The sequence below is a fragment of the Elaeis guineensis genome, chromosome 3 (assembly GCF_000442705.2).
Source record: "Elaeis guineensis isolate ETL-2024a chromosome 3, EG11, whole genome shotgun sequence".
In the NCBI taxonomy this organism is placed as follows: Eukaryota; Viridiplantae; Streptophyta; class Magnoliopsida; order Arecales; family Arecaceae; genus Elaeis; species Elaeis guineensis.
In genome coordinates this window covers 96,519,120-96,539,094 of record NC_025995.2, presented here as the reverse complement: position 1 = coordinate 96,539,094, position 19,975 = coordinate 96,519,120, and the positions used below count along the sequence as shown (strand labels likewise).

At 36.7% G+C, this 19,975-nt stretch overlaps 2 protein-coding genes across 2 annotated transcripts; both read right to left on the bottom strand.

The window, feature by feature from the left end:
• Positions 1-2,016: 2,016 nt before the first annotated feature.
• On the bottom strand, positions 2,017-5,734 carry LOC105041681 (uncharacterized oxidoreductase At4g09670). The gene is made up of 2 exons (XM_010918674.4): positions 5,159-5,734; positions 2,017-2,761 (listed from the first exon to the last, which is right to left on the bottom strand). Exons 1-2 carry the CDS (start codon positions 5,624-5,626, stop codon positions 2,141-2,143), a joined length of 1,089 nt encoding a protein of 362 aa, XP_010916976.1. The 5' UTR covers positions 5,627-5,734; the 3' UTR covers positions 2,017-2,140.
• A 2,326-nt stretch (positions 5,735-8,060) lies between these two features.
• LOC105041682 (uncharacterized oxidoreductase At4g09670) lies at positions 8,061-18,963 on the bottom strand. Its single transcript, XM_010918675.4, has 2 exons — positions 18,392-18,963; positions 8,061-8,879 (listed from the first exon to the last, which is right to left on the bottom strand). The coding sequence occupies exons 1-2, from the start codon at positions 18,857-18,859 to the stop codon at positions 8,256-8,258; spliced, it is 1,092 nt and encodes a 363-aa protein (XP_010916977.1). The 5' UTR covers positions 18,860-18,963; the 3' UTR covers positions 8,061-8,255.
• Positions 18,964-19,975: the final 1,012 nt, after the last annotated feature.

Sequence of the window (19,975 nt, the reverse complement as noted above, 5' to 3'; positions counted from 1 at the left end):
ATGTGGTGGCCGGATTCACCAATGCTGGGCGGTGGCTGCAATGGAGCATGGGAAGCACGTGCTCCTTGAGAAGCCCATGATGCTGTCAATTGCTGAATTAGATCAGACCGTGGAGGCCACACCTGGAGGCCCGTGGATCACGGGGCTCCGCCGCCCGCAGACGGCCAGGATGAAGGGGCTCTAGTCCAACGCCAGCCTCTTTGGACCCCTCAAAGTGGTAATTGCCACACACTTGTCCACACCATATCCAGTGTTTCGGTGTCCCTCCTATAAACCAGGGATATACACCATAGGTACATGATGCATCGATACATGGAAGTTTACTCCTAGTGAGGCCAAGGGTTACCTAACATTTGAAGCCAAGAAGGATGGCTCAAGAGATCCTGGACGGCGCTGCTCTAGCATAGTGTTTTGCTTGTTAATATGATTTGGTATACTGGACTGCAAAAAAGATCAACCATATTATAATGGTTGCTTGTTTGCAACTTCTATCGTTAGTATTGGACATGCGCAATGTACGCCGTAATTGCTTGATCACCAATTTGGAACATCCGTAATTGCTACATATTCTAGCAGTAGTTGCTACCAGATCACATTCAGTAAAGTACTCATCTGAAGTGACGGAAAACCTAATTGAGTGTCTTCCCTTCACTTACAAGGAACAAAATCTATTACATATACTTCAAACTCAAGTTTATGAACGCCCACAGTCATCCATCTTCGCTGTTAAAACCGTCACATCTTATATATTAATAAATCCTACTTATTTTAGTTGTTACTTTGAGGGAAATCTATAAAAGAAGTTTACATTTCAATATCCAATCACATTTACCACATTATATAAACAGTGACTCAAGTTTGAAAGATCATGACCATTAGTATCTCTTATTTATGTCACAACCTCTTACACGTGTTGGATTTGTCCAGCTGTAGTTTTAAAAATGTGAGAACCTCAGAAGCTTAGTTCCTTTTTGACATCACTGTTGTTTTCATGTTTTTATTTCTCTGCAAACTAGTGAGATAAATGGAGGTTGTTCTTGAAGGCAGCATTTGTACAAAATTTTTATTATTCCTTGCTTTTATTTTCACTCTTTTTAAAAATCAATAAACCTTTGTTACGAAGGGCTCTAAAGATTCTACACGAATTTCAAAAAACAAAACAGCACTTTCATCAATGTTGTTCAGTCTTGTTCGTTATCTTTCTTGGATTTCTGAAAACAACTCAAAACAGCAGCGACACTAAATGGATCCTCATTTAATTAGCACACCAATATCTTACTTTTCATTTAGTAGTTTCTTACGTCTGCAGTAGATGTGCACTATTCGAAAGCATTTCAACAGCTCGCAGAGTCTGTTTAATTCTACCAGTCATTACCATTGCTGGTTTTGAAATTCTTGTCCAGTTATAACCTTTCCAAAGACATCTTCTTCATTATAATACACATACTAGGCTACCAAAAATAGGTCCTTACTTGGGAACATATTTTCATCATCTATTGTTCAGTAACCTAAAATATTTTTTTTCCCCAATTAAAATCCCATTCCCAGCTAGAATAGCGTCTACACCAACGATGCTCATATACGACTCAACAGACGTCCTCAGATTTTACCAAAAAAGGAAGGTTTTAAATTTTCATCCCCGGATCCTATTTTTTTCCCCTAAATTCAGTGCAAATTAGTTTCATTGTTACTACAAAGAACTTTGTTAGCCAGTTCTCCAGACCAAGACCTTGCTTGTTCTGGAGGCCATCGAGCGCTGTACCGGATTCTGTGGTGCAGACTGCGCACCACAGAGGATCCCTGATCCAGCTTCTAACCATGGCAAAAGCTTCATGGATACTTGTCATTTAAATTTTTTGGTTTGATCATATTAATCCTACTAGCATGCTGAATTGCATACCATCTCCCAAATCCAATAAGATAAAATTGTCTAAATGGCACCATTCAACGACTCTCAGCAGCGAAATTCATTCAGTTACAGCAAAATAAACCAATCACACCAAACAAGTAAACAGGTTTATCAGCATGATCTCATTTATTCAGCAAAGATCACAATGAAAGTTGTCAGCATTTCAAATGTGGTGGAGTATTAATTTAGCAACACGATGAGATCATAGGGCATAACTGAGGGGAACATCCGCTAACCAGTAACATTAACCGGTTCAAGCCCCTTCTCAATTGATTCTTTTACTGCATCGAGAACCAATTGTGTGTTTCTAGTGATAGTATACCATTTTTCATCTGGCTTGCAACCAGAATCTCTTATGCTTCCTGCCAACCTCGCAAACTCCTGGATCATGAGGGCTTCCTGCGGAAGGTCAGTTGAGATGACATGCTCACTGGGCAGTGGATGCCATCCAGTCTGGAGCTCCTTAAAGCCTGAATCTGTAGCAATCCTGAATTTAGCAGGGGTTTCCTCGAAAGGAATCACAAAGTCACTTAAATGAAGGGTTCCTCTTGTTCCCATAACACAGAGTTCCATTGTCAGATTAGAGAGGAAAGAGCAGTGGAAGGTTGCGTCTTTGCCATCATCCCATACAAAAGTAGCCCCACATGACAAGATTACACCAGCTTGGTTCTTCACACAGCCATGGTGCGCAATTGCAGTTTTGGGCAGTTCGTAGTCGGCGGCCCATAGGATCGCGCGGATGCAGTACCACCCAACATCACCAAGAGCCCCAAGGGCATCAAGATCAGGCTTCACACGGATGTCATTCTGAAGGAAATCAGGGTCCGCGCAAAAGGTGAAGCTGCTGTGAATCTGCCAGCCCCATAAGATAATAAAATATCAGTTCACATACGCTTAGAGATATCATTCTTGATTTATAATATGTAAAAGATCTGGCATATGGAACATTAAAGGAATTCGCAGTTCAGGGCTACTAAAGGAGCATCAAATGAGTGAGGCACCATAACCTGTATCCCTAAGGTGCCGACAAAATTCCAAGAAAATATTTATTATAGTATAGAATCAATGGATGGGATCAAAATGAAAAAATGCAAAACTCAAGATACAGCTGATTAAAGTGTGAACTCTGAAGAGCAAGAGACCATCTGCAACAGCGGTGCAGTATATGATGACAAAAATCTCCCAATTTGTACTTGCAAACACAGACAAAGAACTATATACTCAAAATATTGATTTTATTATGAATCATCCGTAGATACCTTCATTTAGATCTGCTGAAAGAAAAGCACAACTTAAAAGGGGCCACACTTACTGAAAAATAGAGAACAGTCAGGTATAATTTAGGCCTTGTAGGTGGAGGGATGACAGACAAAAGGAAGAGCACACACTTCTCTCTCCCTCTTTGTGAAGACCTACATGTGTGCTAATAATTGAAACAATGGCTCCATCTCCAGGTTTGCATACCATTAAAAGCAATCCTACACAATCTAGGGTAAACGCATATCAGAGAAGTTTCCCTTGGGACATGGAAATAACATAAAAAGCTAATTGCAACCCAATAAAAGGTCCTTCATGAAAAATGTGGCACCAAAACTAGACTCACAAGGACAAAGTGAAAACTAAAACCAGTTTAGAGATGAATTCATTGAAAAATTGTATTCATGTTTGCTCAGAAAAGTAGGGTATATTCTATAAGTAGTTCCTGGTTACTGTATTATCACCACTAAACACTTTTTAGGTGATGGTACCTACATGCTCATGCCAAATTGCTATCAGATATGGATTACGAACTTTCATGATCTTCTAAAGCAGGGTTCAACGACTTTGACAAAAGTCTTTGATAAATACAATTTTATGGGAACAAAAGGGAAAGTTCTTAGAATTCATTTGAAAAGCCATCCGCATAAAAAAAAAAAAAAGAGTCTGGAAAGACTTGAAGCCTGGATGTACTGCAAGAATGCTCGCTCAAAGACCACTTGATAGATAGAACATGAAACACAAAAAGATAGGAATAATGGAGAACATAACGAGAAATTTAGGTGAGGGTTCGTTGAAAAGAAGATAACTCAAGCATCCAAAGACTTCAAGAGATCTCCCATTCAATTTAGAATCTAGTCCAGACACCACATCTGCTCCAGATCACTCATGCAGCCACTTGCTAATCTACCAAAAACATCATAATGAGTACCGCTATGTGTACCCCAGCATGCACCCACTACAAGCGCAAACTAGGTTTTGTAAACCATACATAGGGTAGGTGGTTGCAAATAAAGATATGCCATCTTTTAATCAAAAAAAAAAGCCAATTTTTTGAAGCCAAAAAAGGGTAAGAATAACAATAAGTGTAAAACATACACTACACTGTAACTTTAAATCAGTTAATCAACAAGACAATAGGTAAGGAGGTAAAATATTCCCACCCAAGAAATGGGAACAGAAGAACGCTGAATGGACGGACCCCTCAGCCTCTTTTAAAGTGGACACTGCCGCTGCCCGTGAAGAGAAATGAGATAAGATGAGGAGGAAGGCCGGACCGATCTTGTACCAACTGGTTCAGTGAGTAAAGTCTCTTACATGGATACAAGAGACCTGTGTTCAGTCCCACCACCATCACCCAGATTCTCACCCGGGCTTCCGCCTCTCCGAGTCACAAATACAGTTCTCATGTTATGCTCACCGTCTAAAATGGAATCTATCTCTCACAATCAAATCCATCAAAAAGGCCAAAAAAAGGAATTTGAAGAACAGATGACAGTCCAAGCATCCAAATGCCATCAATTAATCAAACACTTGCCAAAAATTCCTAATTTCCAAATAAGAACAGAGATGTAAACAAAATCCTTCAAGAAAAGAAGACCCAACAATACAGGCTGAATTACCATCCATATATACACAAACGAAAATCTACATTCCTTTTCTTAAACCCCTAATTTCCAAACCGAATGACTAGAAGTTAAAAGGTTTATCTTTTGAAGAAAATACACAAACATTCGCGAAAGAAAACCTCAATTACGATGGTTCATTCAATTAGCTCCTACACCAAAAGGCGTCGTAAAAAAGGAGCCATTTTTTTAGGAAAAACATAATCTTTCCAAAAAGGAGGAAAAAAAAATTCCAAAAGCAGGAAATAAAAGACCAGGAGAAAAACTTAACCTTCCGAAAAAAAAACGCCCAAACATTCGCCCCAAACAATCTATCCGAAAAAGCAATTCTTTCAGGGAAAAGAAGGAAAGAAACAGCACGAATTACCGCTTTTAGCTGGCCAAACCGGTTGGGGTCCGACAACAGCTCCCTCATCCGGGCCGTCCGTGGATGGTGCATCCACATGGTGGAGTCCATGAACTGCACCCCGCGGGACCTGCAGGCCTCCAGGATCCGGTCCAGATCCGCGGCGCACAGCGCCGTGGGCTTCTCGAGGAGGACGTGCTTCCCGTGCTCCGCCGCGGCCACCGCCCAGCGGACGTGTAGGCCGGTGGGGAGCGGCACGTAGACGGCGTCGACGGCCGGGTCATCGAGCACGGCCTCGTAGGAGCCTTGGGCGCGGGCGGCCGGCGGGAGGCCGTTGTCGGCGATGAAGCGCTGGGCCTTGTCGAGAGAGCGGCTGCCGACGGCGACGACGGTGGCGTTGGGCGCGAGGGCGATGGCCCGGGAGACCTTGCGGGCTATCGTGGCGCACCCCAGGATGCCAAACCGGACAGGATTCGCTTTGTCGGCCATCTTTTTTTCCTTTGCCTTTTTTGGTGTGTTGTCAGGAGAAAGAGCTAATTTCTACTGACGAGTGATGACCTTCTTCCCAGTGTCCTCTCCAGAGGCGTGATACTTTGTAAAGTGTGGGGTTGTCCCTGGGCAGCTGGGAAATGGACTCTGCGGTTGGCCGCCGTTGGCTTTTGCCCTTCTCTTTGAACAAAATTACTGACGACTGCGGCCAATCATGGACGGAGAAAAGTTTGAAGCGCCAAAAATCAGACTTTGACTTTGAGGGCAAATTGAACTTGATATTATTGGCTTCTTGCATACATGACAAACTAAAATTTTATTCCAAGACCAAAATATATTGTTAACTTTTTTTTTTTTTATGTCAGATGGCAATTTGATAAGTGAAAATATTAGATGGCTGTTGGTATTCTCCATTTGATATTGATATAATTATCATTAATAAGTCTATAATATCTATATATTCTTTATTATTTTTAAAATATTAAAGCATATGAATTTAAATTAATTATAGATCTCTAGATCAATAAAATAGTTTTTAATAATTTATAAATGATGAGTTATTTTTTGTTCATTGAAATAAGAAATTTATTATCATGAACTATTCCACAATAATTGATGTTAACATAAATCATAAAGTATCATAACACCAATCTTTTTTTTTTTTTTTTGCCCTATTCAATTGAGAATGACTGAATTATTTTCACTAAATTTGACTTGTATCATTTGAGCATATACATCTAATTGAATATAATTGTGTCGCAGGCTTTGGTATATTTGTTCAAATATAAGAAACCAATTTTAATAATGATAATTCAATCACTCTTAATTATGGGATGACAAAAAAAAAATATTATCATGCTGCATGATCTCACGTTGATATCAATTTTTACGAAAGGAATCATGATACCTTTAAGAAATTTTTGCCTCAACAAATGAACAACTTATGATTTATAAATTATTGAAAGCTATTTCATTGATTTTAATGTTTATGATTAATCTAAATTCAATATACAAAAATAATGAAAAATATGTAGATATCATAAGCTCAAATATGATACTTACATCAAAATCAAATAAGAGAACAAAATTACCAAAATGATTATCCAACATTCCAATTTAACTATGTTAAGGTCAAAACAAAATAAAAAGATCGATAATGTTACTCAGCTTTTTTTTCTAACCCGTCGATTCAACTGAATCATCACATACTAGATAAGTCTCAACGAAGTTTTCATTTTTTTTAATAGATTTTTTTAATTATATATATATGATCTTAAGTATGCAAAATTACATGGATACCTCGTAAAATCATAATTTATGCAAATATCATTTTAATTTTTTCTATTGTGTGACTACTATTAAAGACATTTCAATCATTTTAATTTGTATCCATTTATTTTTTAATGACGTTAGATTGTACGAATTTATATTTTTTTAAAAAAAAGATATACATATAAAATAAATATTTTATATAGGCATGCATGTAGATTTACAAAGATATTCATGTAATTTGTATATTTAGAAGGATCTATATGTTTTTTCCATTTTTTTTCTTAAATGGCAGTATACAAGTTAGCTTATCCAAATCTTTCATGGACCGAGGAAAGTTTGCAACCCAAAACTAGACTTTTGAGGATAAATTGAACTTGGAAAGTCTTACCAGCAATATTATTGGCTTCGTGCACACATGAGTTTAAAATTTTATGAAAATTTCAAAGCTCGAGTTCCATATCAAAGGGATGATGGAAGCGCAATTGGACATGAAAGAAGCTTGATGGCGATCGAAAAATCTCACTTAGACCAAACGATAGCGATTTTTTTTTTTTGGATAAAAAAAAAAGATAGAAGTTAGAGGCTCTTTTATGCTTTCACAAGCTGGACGAGCTTCTAAGCTGTAGTTGATGGTTGCTGATTTCGGCCAAAATATTTAGGCGATAGCCTTCATACCTTGAAACATTGAATGGAAATGCATAATGCTACTAGGTCCAAAACTCCAAATTGGTAAAGAGAGCTTCTTCCACCACTCATCCATGAATGGCACCAACCCCCCAAAAACCACCCTAATCGCCTCTTTCCATCGAGATTTTGGATGAAAAAAATGAAAATATTTGAGGCTGCGTCATGTTCATCTTTTGTTGCCTTGAGGATCCTACTTGCATTGCATCAACCAAGCAGGTCACATAAAGGAGAACTTCATACCACGTGGCATGTGCTCTATTTTTTTTTTTTAATTCCACAAAATAAGAACCTTGTAGAATGGCTCGGGAAAAAAAAGAAAAAAAAAAAAATGCTCTCCCACAAACATGACTCACAAACAAAAAGTGAAATCAATAAGACAAGCCGCCATAATTGAACAGCACAGCAAATGCACATGGCAGCACCGTGAACACTCCATTTTACGTTCTTCCTAATACCATCACAGTGCGTGTAGGTCTGCCAGCATTAAGCATTATATTTGTGATTCTTAAAAACATATATGAGACAACAGTTTCTATTTATAATATTACATTCATCCATGAACCTTAACCATAAAGGTTTAGTTCTAATTCCATTTAATTACCATGTGCCATTCGTAATCTTTATTTAGCAACACGATTACATCATAGGGCATAACTGAGGGGAACATCCACTAACCGGTAACGTTGACAGGTTCAAACCCCTTCTCTATCGACTCTTTCACTGCATCAAGTACCAGTTGTGTCTTTCTAGTGATGATAGGCCATTTTTCATCTGGCTTGCTACCAGAATCTCTTATGCTTCCTGCCAACCTCGAGAATTCCTGGATCATGAGGGCTTCCTGAGGAAGGTCAGTTGAGATGACATGCTCACTAGGCAGTGGTTGCCATCCAATATGGAGCTCCTTAAACTTTGAATCTGTAGCAAGCTTGAATTTAGCAGGGGTTTCCTCGAAAGGAAGCACAAAGTCACTTAAATGAAGGGTTCCTCTTGTTCCCATAACACAGAGTTCCATTGTCAGATTAGAGAGGAAAGAGCAGTGGAAGGTTGCGACTTGGCCATCATCCCATACAAGAGTAGCCCCACATGACAAGATTACACCAGCTTGGTTCTTGACACAGCCATGGTGCGCAATTGCAGTTCTGGGCAGTACGTAGTCGGCAGCCCATAGGACAGAGCGGATGCAGTACCACCCAGCATCACCGAGAGCCCCAAGGGCATCAAGATCAGGCTTCACACGGATGTCATTCTGAAGGAAATCAGGGTCTCCTCCACCATAGGTAAAGCTGCTGTGAATCTGCCAGTCCCATAAGATAATTAAATATCAACTGTGAGAAAGATCTGGCATATGGAACATTAAAGAAATTCACAGTCCAGGGCCACTAAAGAAGCAGCAAATGAGTGATGCACCATAACCTGTATCCCTAAGGTGCCGATAAAATCCCAAGATAATGTTTATGATAGCATAGAAACAATGGATGGGATCAAAATGAAAAATGCAAAACTCAAGAGACAGCTGATTAAAGTTTTGTGCTCTGAAGAGCAAAAAGACCATCTGCAACAGCGGTGCAGTATATGATGACAAAAACTCCCAAACTTTTACTTGCAAAGACGGACGAAGAACCATATACTCAATAATGTTGATTTTGTTATGATTCATCCGTACATACCTTCATTTAGACCTGCTGAAGGAAGAGCACAACTTCAAAGGGGCCTCACTTGCTGAAAAATAGAGAACAGTCAGGTATAATTTAGGCTTCGTAGGAGGAGGGATGACAGACATAAGGAAGAGCACGCATTTCTCTCTCCCTCTTTGTGAAGACCTACATGTGTGCTAATAATTGAAACAATGACTCCATCACCAAGTTTACATACCACTAAAAGCAGTCCTCACAATCTAAGATAAGAGCATATCAGAGAAGTTTCCTCTATGACATGGAAATAACACAAAAAGCTAATTGCTGAGCAATTTGCAACCCAATAAAAGGACCTTTAGGGAAAGTGTGGCACCAACACTAGACTCACAGGGACAAATTGAAAACTAAAACCAGTTTAGAGATGAATTCATTTAAAAATTGTACATATGTTACTCAGAAAAGTAGGTTATGTTAATAGATCATGGTTACTGTAATGTCACCATTAAACACTTTTAAGGCCATGATACCTAAATGCTCATGCAAAGTTGTCCTCGTATCTAGATTAAGAACTTTCATGACCTTCTACAATAGAGTTCAACGTCTTTGGCAAAAACCTTTGATAAATATAATTTTACGGAACAAAAGGGAAAGTTCTTAGAATTGATTTGAAACGCCTTTGACAAAAAAGAAGTCTTGAAAGACTTGGAGTTCAGGATGTACCGCAAGAATGCTTGCTCAAAGACCACTTGATAGATAGAACATGATGTTGGAATTATATTTAAAAATCATATGTGATATAAGAAGACTAAAAAAAATTTTTATTGTAAAATTGTAAATGACTTACAGAAAATATAGAAATAAACAAGATCAAACCCGGAAGCATGTTGGATACTGTCTTAAGGCGTATTCCCATCCCGAGCTCATGCAGAAGTATCTGAGAAAACCACCCCAAGATACGATCGTGATCCTCCGCCTATAAGCACGATCGTAGAGGAGGTTGATGAAGACTCTTTCAGCACTCAGAAAAATAATCAAAAAGAAAAAAAATTGAAGAGAAAATATTAGAAGAAAAAGAGGGAGAGATTTGGATAGGATATCTAAAATCAGATCTCAAGATGATCTTTTTATAGCTATCCAATATGACCGTTTATAATCATTGAGATTTTTATTGACCCATTAAGATCTTTAATAAGAAGTCCAACAGTTAAAACCTTTAATACAGAGTCCAACAGTCAAAAAAATAAAATTAAATGCACATGACTGTTGGTAATTAGAAGCCCAATAGTCAGAAATTAAAATCATGATAATAAAGAGATTAAAATATTTAAAAGATAAAATTAAAAATAAGATTAAATAAAGTTTTGAATTTTCTTTTTGGATTTTCTCCAACAATCTCCCACAAAACTCAATATTTTTTTTAAAAAATATAAAATAAAAAATATAAATTTTTGGATGCTTATACTATATAATGGATCAGATGACTTAACATTACTTAGTGTGAATAGTTTTCATCTAAAGAAAATGAAGTGAACTAAATCTTGAACTATGTTCTTTTGACTCAGACTTCAACTACCACACACATAGTATAAAGTTTCTTCATCGCTAGTCTGTATATTAGTGGTCCTGTACATGTATCTTGATTTTTCATAAGAATTACTAGAAATAACTCAAATCTTATATCCACAGTCATGTACGGATACTCTCATATAGCTGAGCCCCTCCAGGGATGTATGTCGTGTCACATCTCATAGAAAATACTACTTTAAATTTCATTCAGAGTTAAAACTCTTCCTAACTACTACATAGGAGCACAAATCACCATAGAGATGGGTTGGAGTATATGACTTTTATATCAAATAAACCACATGTGCTCCCTGACCAACCAATTAGCTTATTATTATCACATTGAACCTCCTTCAAAGGATCTCCTATCACAGAGATTGGGTTCTCACTATTGGAAGGTCTATTATAGACAAAACCCCATCCCCCTTGATGACTCTAGGATCTTAATCTTATTTAATCTTTAGCAAGATAGACTGATCAAAAAGTCTTCCCCTTACAATTTCTATAATATACCAGATATAGCATGACAATGTCAGACTTTAGTGCATTGTTTGAAGAGAAAATATTAGAAGAAAAAGAGGAAGAGATTTGGATAGGATATCTAAAATCAGATCTCAAGATGATCTTTTTATAGCTATCCAATATGACCGTTTATAACCATTGGGATTTTTATTGACCCATTAAGATCTTTAATAAGAAGTCCAATAGCTAAAACCTTTAATACAGAGTCCAACAGTCAAAAAATAAAAATAAAATTAAATGCATATGACTGTTGGTAATTAGGAGCCCAATGGTCAGAAATTAAAATCATGATAATAAAGAGATTAAAATATTTAAAAGATAAAATTAAAAAATAAGATTAAATAAAATTTTGAGTTTTCTTTTTGGATTTTCTCCAACAATCTCTCACAAAACTCAAAATTTTTCAAAAAAATTAAAAAATATAAAATATAAATTTTTGGATGCTTATACTATACAATGGGTCAGATGACTTAACATTACTTAGTGTAAATAGTTTTCATCTGAAGAAAATGAAGTAAACTAAATCTTGAACTATGTTCTTATGACTCAGACTTCAACTACCACACACATAGTATAAAGTGTCTTCATTGCTAGTCTGTGCATTAGTGGTCCTGTACATGTATCTTGATTTTTCATAAGAGTTACTAGAGATAACTCAAATCTCATATCCACAGTCATGTACGAATACTCTCATATAAGTGAGCCCCTCCAGGGATGTATGTCATGTTACATCTCATAGAAAATACTACTTTAAGTTTCATTCAGAGTTAAAACTCTTCCTAACTACTACATAGGAGCACAAATCACCATAGAGATGGGTTGGAGTACATGACTTTTATATCAAATAAACCACATGTGCTCGCTGACCAACCAATTAGCTTATTATTATCACATTGAACCTCCTTCAAAGGATCTCTTATCACAGAGGTTGGGTTCTCACTATTGGAAGGTCTATTATAGACAAAACCCCATCTCCCTTGTTGACTCTAGGATCTTAATCTTATTTAATGATAGACTGATCAAAAAGTCTTCCCCTTACAATTTCTGAAATATACCAGATATAGCATGACAATGCCAGACTTTAGTGCATTATTTAAAGAGAAAATATTAGAAGAAAAAGAGGGAGAGACTTGGATAGGATATCTAAAATCAGATCTCAAGATGATCTTTTTATAGCTATCCAATATGACCATTTATAACCATTGGGATTTTTATTGACCCATTAAGATCTTTAATAAGAAGTCCAACAGCTAAAACCTTTAATACAGAGTCCAACGGTCAAAAAATAAAAATAAAATTAAATGCACATGACCGTTGTTAATTAGGAGCCCAATGGTCAGAAATTAAAATCATGATAATAAAGAGATTAAAATATTTAAAAGATAAATTAAAAAATAAGATTAAATAAAATTATGAGTTTTCTTTTTGGATTTTCTCCAACAATCTCCCACAAAACTCAAATTTTTTTAAAAAAAATAAAAAATAAAAAATATAAATTTTTGGATGCTTATACTATACAATGAGTCAGATGACTTAACATTACTTAGTGTGAAAGTTTTTATCTGAAGAAAATGAAGTAAACTAGATCTTGAACTATGTTCTTTTGATTCAGACTTCAACTACCACACACATAGTATAAAGTGTCTTCATTGCTAGTCTGTGCATTAGTGGTCCTGTATATATATCTTGATTTTTCATAAGAGTTACTAGAGATAACTCAAATCTCATATCCACAGTCATGTACGGATACTCTCATATAGATGAGCCCCTCCAAAAATATGTGTCGTCTCACATCTCATAGAAAATACCACCTTAGATTTCATTCAGAGTTAAAACTCTTTCTAACCACTACATAGGAGCACAAATCACCATAGAGATAGGTTGGAGTATATGACTTTTATATCAAATAAACCACATGTGCTTTCTGACCAACCAATTAGCTTATTATCACATTGAACCTCCTTCAAAGGATCTCCTATCACAGAGGTTGGGTTCTCACTATTGGAAGGTCCATTATAGACAAAAATCCATCCCCCCTTGATGACTCTAGGATCTTAATCTTATTTAATCTTTAGCAAGATAGGCTGATCAAAAGGTCTTCCCCTTACAATTTTTAAAATATACCAGATATAGCATGACAATGTCAGACTTTAGTGCATTGTTTGTATATCTCCAGGCAGTATCCCATATGTTCCTCTGCCTATGTAATTCAATGTAAATTAAATATGTAATAGTGAAGTGATATATAAAGATAGCAAAACTAACCAATGTAGAAATAACTTACTGTGATTGTAATCAATTCACTGATCATTCTGTGACAAATTGATTTGAAATTAGTTAGGCACATCAGCTAGATCAAGATATTTAACATATAAATGCAAGTATCGCTATTTATGCATACACATGACCATCATATATGCCTGCAATATTAATGTTGCATGCGTATCTTAAGAATGTATTGTATCAAATGATTGCATCTGTGCTATTATACAAATGCACAGCTTAATAAACAGTCCACAATTTAAAACAAAATATATAGAGCCTCTGGTATGATAGTATAAGAAGAACTACTTGACGGATTTTCTATTGCCGATGTCAACTAAGGATCAAGTCAATAGTTCAGCACACGGCAACTTTGAAGTGTTAACAGTAGTTGAAAGCAACAAAAATTCATGCCAAATTATACAGAGGAAATGCACCATGTTTTGTTGCTCCACGTCTCTGCAGATCACAAATCACATTTATGGCCCCCGCAGGAGGAGAAAGTATTACATGAACCAGGTCGGAGTGAACCAGAACAAACCTCAGAGCATAGGCATGGTGGATAACACGCAATCAGGAATTGGTGAAATACAAGAGGTATGTTATCCACCATGGGATTTGGTGAGGTCCATTGGATCTGGTCCAAGTAGTAATTAGACCTTCAGGAGACTCGCCGAGTGCTGCTAACTCGGCAGAAAAGTCTGTACAAATAAGTGGCCATATATCATTATTAAATTATATAAATTAGGGAAAAATAATAGTTAGCATATGCTTCCAAGTCAGATGCACAAGCTTAATGGACCTTATCACAGAAAATTTGTGATATGGTGAAGCAAGACCATGTGATGGGTAGAAGAAACTTTTGAGGTCAAAATTTAACTGGGCAGATTCCTTGGAATCTATAAGTCTGAAATCATGAACCACAACTTGAAAGTTCACTAAAGCTTCAAAAAAAAAAAATGTGAGGAGACATGTCACTATATGCATCAAATTACAAGTTTCAGTGAACTGGACTAGTCACAGCATTTACCATAATTCCAATGAAAAAAAATAGCTTAAGTGAGAGTAATATGATATAGCACAATCCCCAACATGATGTGGTAAAGCATATCACTGTTTTACATATTCGTTGTTTGCAAAAGAAGGAACACTATCATCAACGCAATTAAAACCAAGGAAAAAACTGAAAAATGTCATGATGGCCATTAATTACAGTAATAACTGGAAATAGCAGGCAATAAGTAGAGATTTGATTTTCAATATATTTTCTTTATTTTGATGGACGGTGAAAATTTTGAATGACCATTAATTCCTCAAGCATTAAAACTCAACGGTATGGTTTTAGTTGAATTCGGTTGAATTTTGATCATAGCGCGGTGTTTTTCATAGAAGTTATCTCTACAAGGATGGTGAGCATTCAAGCATATTTTAACTATTACAGAAAGAATCTTGACACTGTTTAGAACTTTAAATCAAATATTTGGGTGGTGGGTGCTGTATCGATTAAAAATACATGTTACCAGCAAAAAACAACTAATTAACAAGAGCGAAACTTCAATTACCTATTATCTGGCATACAGTGCTTAGCAGAAATTAATGACAACCTTATTACACAATATTGTTGCACAATGTAAGGTCTTAGATAAATGAAAATTTATATTTAGTTTCCTAATTACATGAAACTAATGCATAGCTATTCATACATGTAATAGAACCTGAATTGCTTGTAGCCAATTAATTTGCAGGTTTATCTGAACCTTAATATTTGACACTGACATGCAAGTGCATGACTTGGTATATTAACTGGTTTCATTACATATCTAGGCATTCAGCCATCCACAGGGCCAATAGGTTGGATGGCCTATTCACAGGCATCGTTACCAGTTCTGAACTCCAATTAATTTGGACTACAAAAGTGAATCAGTTACAATAGGAAATCTACTGCAGAAAATATATGAAACAAATGCTGAGTATAACGTAAACATAGAGTATTAAATTTTGTTGAACTAGCCACATGTCTTGTAGATGGGAACGTATATATGCATTTGAGAGAACATAAGTTCTCTTTCACTCTTCACAGATTTACTGTATCAATCAAAGGCATAAACACCAATTATTCATCTCTATCCAAAGATGACTTAAAAAAAAAAATTCCAAGCAACGAATACCTAGCATCCTATTATCTTTTTAATCACAATATGGGGATTACGACTTAGATTGTTGGAACAATATTTAAAAATCAGATGTGATATAAGAAGACTAATAAGAATTTTTTTTATAAAATTGTAAATGACTTACAGAAAATTTAGAAATAAAAAAAATCGAATCCGGAAGCATGTTGGACACTGTCCTAAGGCGTATTCCCATCCCTCGTACAGAAATATCTGAAAAAACTACCCTCAGATACGATCAGGATCCTCCGCCTACGAGCATGATCGTAGAGGACATTGAGGGACTCTTTCAGCATCCAAAAAAATAATCAGAAAGAAAAATAATTGAAGAGAAAATATTAGAAGAAAGAGAAGGAGAGATTAATTGGATAAGATATCTAAAATCAGGTTTCAAGATGATTTTTTTATAGCCATTCAATATCACTGTTTATGACCGTTTATAACCGTTGGGACTTTTATTGACCCATCAAGGTCTTTAATAAAAAGTCCAACCGTCAAAATTTTTAATACAGAGTCCAACGGTCAAAAAATAAAAACGAAATTAAATGCACACGATCGTTGATAATTAGAAGTCCAACGATCAGAAATTAAAATCATAATAATAAAGAGATTAAAATATTTAAAAAATAAAATTAAAAAATAAGATTAAATAAAATTTTGAGTTTTCTTTTTGGATTTTCCTCAACACATGAAAGACAAAAAGATAGGAATAATGGAGAATATAACGAGAAATTGAGGTGAGGGTTCATTGAAAAGAAGAAAACTCCAGCGTCTAAAGACTTGAAGAGAGCTCCCATTCAATTTAAAATCTAGTCCGGACACAACATCTGCTCCAGGTCACGTATGCAGCGACTTGCTAATCTATGCCAAAAACATCAGTCTAACATCTTTACAAAATGAGTAATGCTGTGTGTACCCCAGCATGTACCTACTACGAGTGCAAACTGGGTTTTGTACACCATACATGGGAGTAGGTGGTTGCTGTTGAAGATATGCCATCTTTTAATGAAAAAATAAATGCCAATTATTTGAAGCCAGAAAAGGTTAAGAGTAACAAAATGTGAAAAACGGACACAGGACTATGTAACTTTAAATCACTTAATCGACAAGACAACAGGCCTGGAGGTAAAATATTCCCACCCAAGAAATGAGAACAGAATAATGCCGAATGGACCCCTCAGCCTCTTCTAAAATGGACATCGCTGCTGCCTGCTGCCCGTGAAGAGAAATTAAATAACAAGCGGAGGAAAGGCCCGACCAAATTTGTTTCAACTAGTTCGGTGAGTACAGTCTCTTACGTGGATACAAGAGACCTGGGTTCAGTGCCACCAGGTCCACCACCATCACTCAGATTCTCAACCGGGCTCCTGATCCTCTAGACTTGTTTGGTTTGCAGAAAGTGGAGGAAGAAAGTCGCAGTTCTGAAGAGAAGAAAAGTACTCTTATTTAGTTAAAATTTTAAGAGGAGGGAATTGAAAAAATCTTTTCTATAGGAAAACACTTCCCATGTTTTATGGAAAATGAAAACCCATGGAAAAAATAGATTTTGGGACTTCCCGTGGAATAAAATTGATGGCCATTTTTTCTTTCCAAAAATATATATTTTAAGATCTACGGCTGAAATTTTGTAAAATATTCATGGATGATTAAGATGAAATACTGAAAAATAATATATACGAAGATCTCTATTTTCTCCTCCTTACAAAATTAATATTATATTAATATTATTGTGGTGGTATAGAGAGAGCCTCTTTAGTCTCATATTGGTTATGGGTCAAAAGGGAGTATGACTTATATGGATTAGAACCTTCTCTCTCATGTGAGGCATCTTTGCAAAACCGTGAAGCTTTAAATGACGAAGGCCAACTTAAACCTAAGACCCACTAAAGCCTAAAGATGATCATAAGCCCATTCAACCCTTTGACCCTTGAACAAATATATTAATATTATATTTATACTTATATTAATAAATTTATTATACTAAAATATTAATATAATATGAACATATATATTATTATTGTATTAATATGATAAATTATTATAATCTAATATGATAAATTATTATAATATAATATTATTATATTTATGTTAATATAATATAATATTATTATTTATATTTGAGAGCAAAAGTATGTGATCTTATATTTATTAAGAGCATAATAGTTATTTTACATAATTTTGTTAGGAGAGTAGATGCTTAACAAACCATAAGCCACTTTAGAATAAATAATTTTTTTATATTTAAGAAAGCATGCCAAAATTATATCCGGAAGAAGTAACTTTTCAAAAAATTAATTTTTTAAAAAAAATTTTTTTTTCATGAACCAAACAAATCCTAGAGTTACAAATACTATTCTTATGTAATGTTCACTGTCTAAAATGAAATCTATCTACAACAATCGAAAGAAGAAGAAGAACAAATGACAGACCAAACGTACATATGCTTCTCATGTTATGTTCACCGTCTAAAATGATATCTATCTACAACAATCAAATCCATCTAAAGTGCCAAAAAAAACAAAGAAGAAGAAGAACAAATGATAGACCAAACATACATATGCCATCATTAATCAATCACGATGATCCTTGCCAAAAATTCCTAATTTCCAAATGAGAACAGAGATATAAACAAAATCCGAAACAACACGAATTACCGCTTTTAGCGGGCCAAACCGGTTGGGATCCGACAAGAGCTCCCTCATCCGGGCCGTCCGAGGATGGTGCATCCACATGGTGGAGTCCATGAACTGCACCCCGCGTGACCTGCAGGCCTCCAGTATCTGGTCCAGATCCGCGGCGCACAGCGCCGTGGGCTTCTCGAGGAGCACGTGCTTCCCGTGCTCCGCCGCGGCCACCGCCCAGCGGACGTGTAGGCTCGTGGGAAGCGGCACGTAGACGGCGTCGACGGCCGGGTCATCGAGCACGGCCTCGTAGGATCCGTGGGCGCGGGTGGCTGGCGGGAGGCCGTTGACGGCGATGAAGCGCTGGGCCTTGTCGAGGGAGCGGCTGCCGACGGCGACGACGGTGGCGTTGGGGGCGAGGCCGATGGCCCGGGAGACCTTGTGGGCGATCGCGGCGCATCCTAGGATGCCGAATCGGATAGGATTCGCTTTGTCGGTCATCTTTTCTCCTTTGTTTTTTTGGTGGGTTCTCAGGAGAAAGAGCTAATTTCTACTGATGAGTGATGAGAATCTAGGACCTTCCTCCCACTGCCGCCTCAAGAGGCGTGATTTATTTTTATAGGGCGTGGGGTCGCAGGAGAGAGTGCTAATTTCTACGGGTGAGTGATGAGAATCTAACACGGAAATGGATCCTCTGCGATATTCGATACTCTACATATTTCAGAGATATTCATCACGTAAAAATATTAAAAATAAATAAATAAATTTTAAAAATATTTAAATAATTTAAATAAACATCACATAATTATTTTTTTTTTGATAGCTATCTTAATATATGTACTATATCGTATGGTACTTTTTGAGTATTACAGAGGATCCCGTTCCATCTAGCACCTTCTTCCCACTACCGTCTCTAGAGAGTGATATGTATCTATAGGGTGTGCGGTTGTTAGGAGAAGAAGCTAATTTCTATTAATGAGTGATGAGAATCTAGGACCTTTTTCCCACTATCGTGTCTAAAGGCATGATATATATTTATAGAGCGTGACGGTGCCGGGAAAAAAAGCTAATTTCTTCGATGAGTGATAGAATCCAGGACCTTCTTCTCACCTGAAGGCGTGCTATATATTTATAGAGCGGGGGCTATCCTAGGGCGGCAGCTAGGTGATGACAATTGCGGGAGGCTGAGGTTGGCTATTGCTTTTGTTACCGAACAAACTTTCAGAGGCTCAGGCTTGAGCTAGCATGATACAGGTTCATCCAATGAGACCATCTTGAGATTGATGATATCTTTAGACATCGAGAGAATGAAGGTAGATATTACATAGCTTCAGAAGAGATAGGATTAAGAGGAGGGCCTCCAAGAGCATGACCTAAAGAGCTTCGTCATAAGCTCTCCGAGCACTACTTCTTATTGAGATAGTAGGAGATGATGTAGAGACAAAAGTCTAAGATACAGTAGATTAGAGAGGGTGACCTGAATACCAAATTCTTCCATCAGTCGATGATAATCCGAAGGTCTATCAATCGTATTAGGTAGTTGAGAGACAACGATGGATGAATGGTAGAGGACAATGATGAGATCAGAAGCCAGATCCTATAGTTCTTTAGATCTTA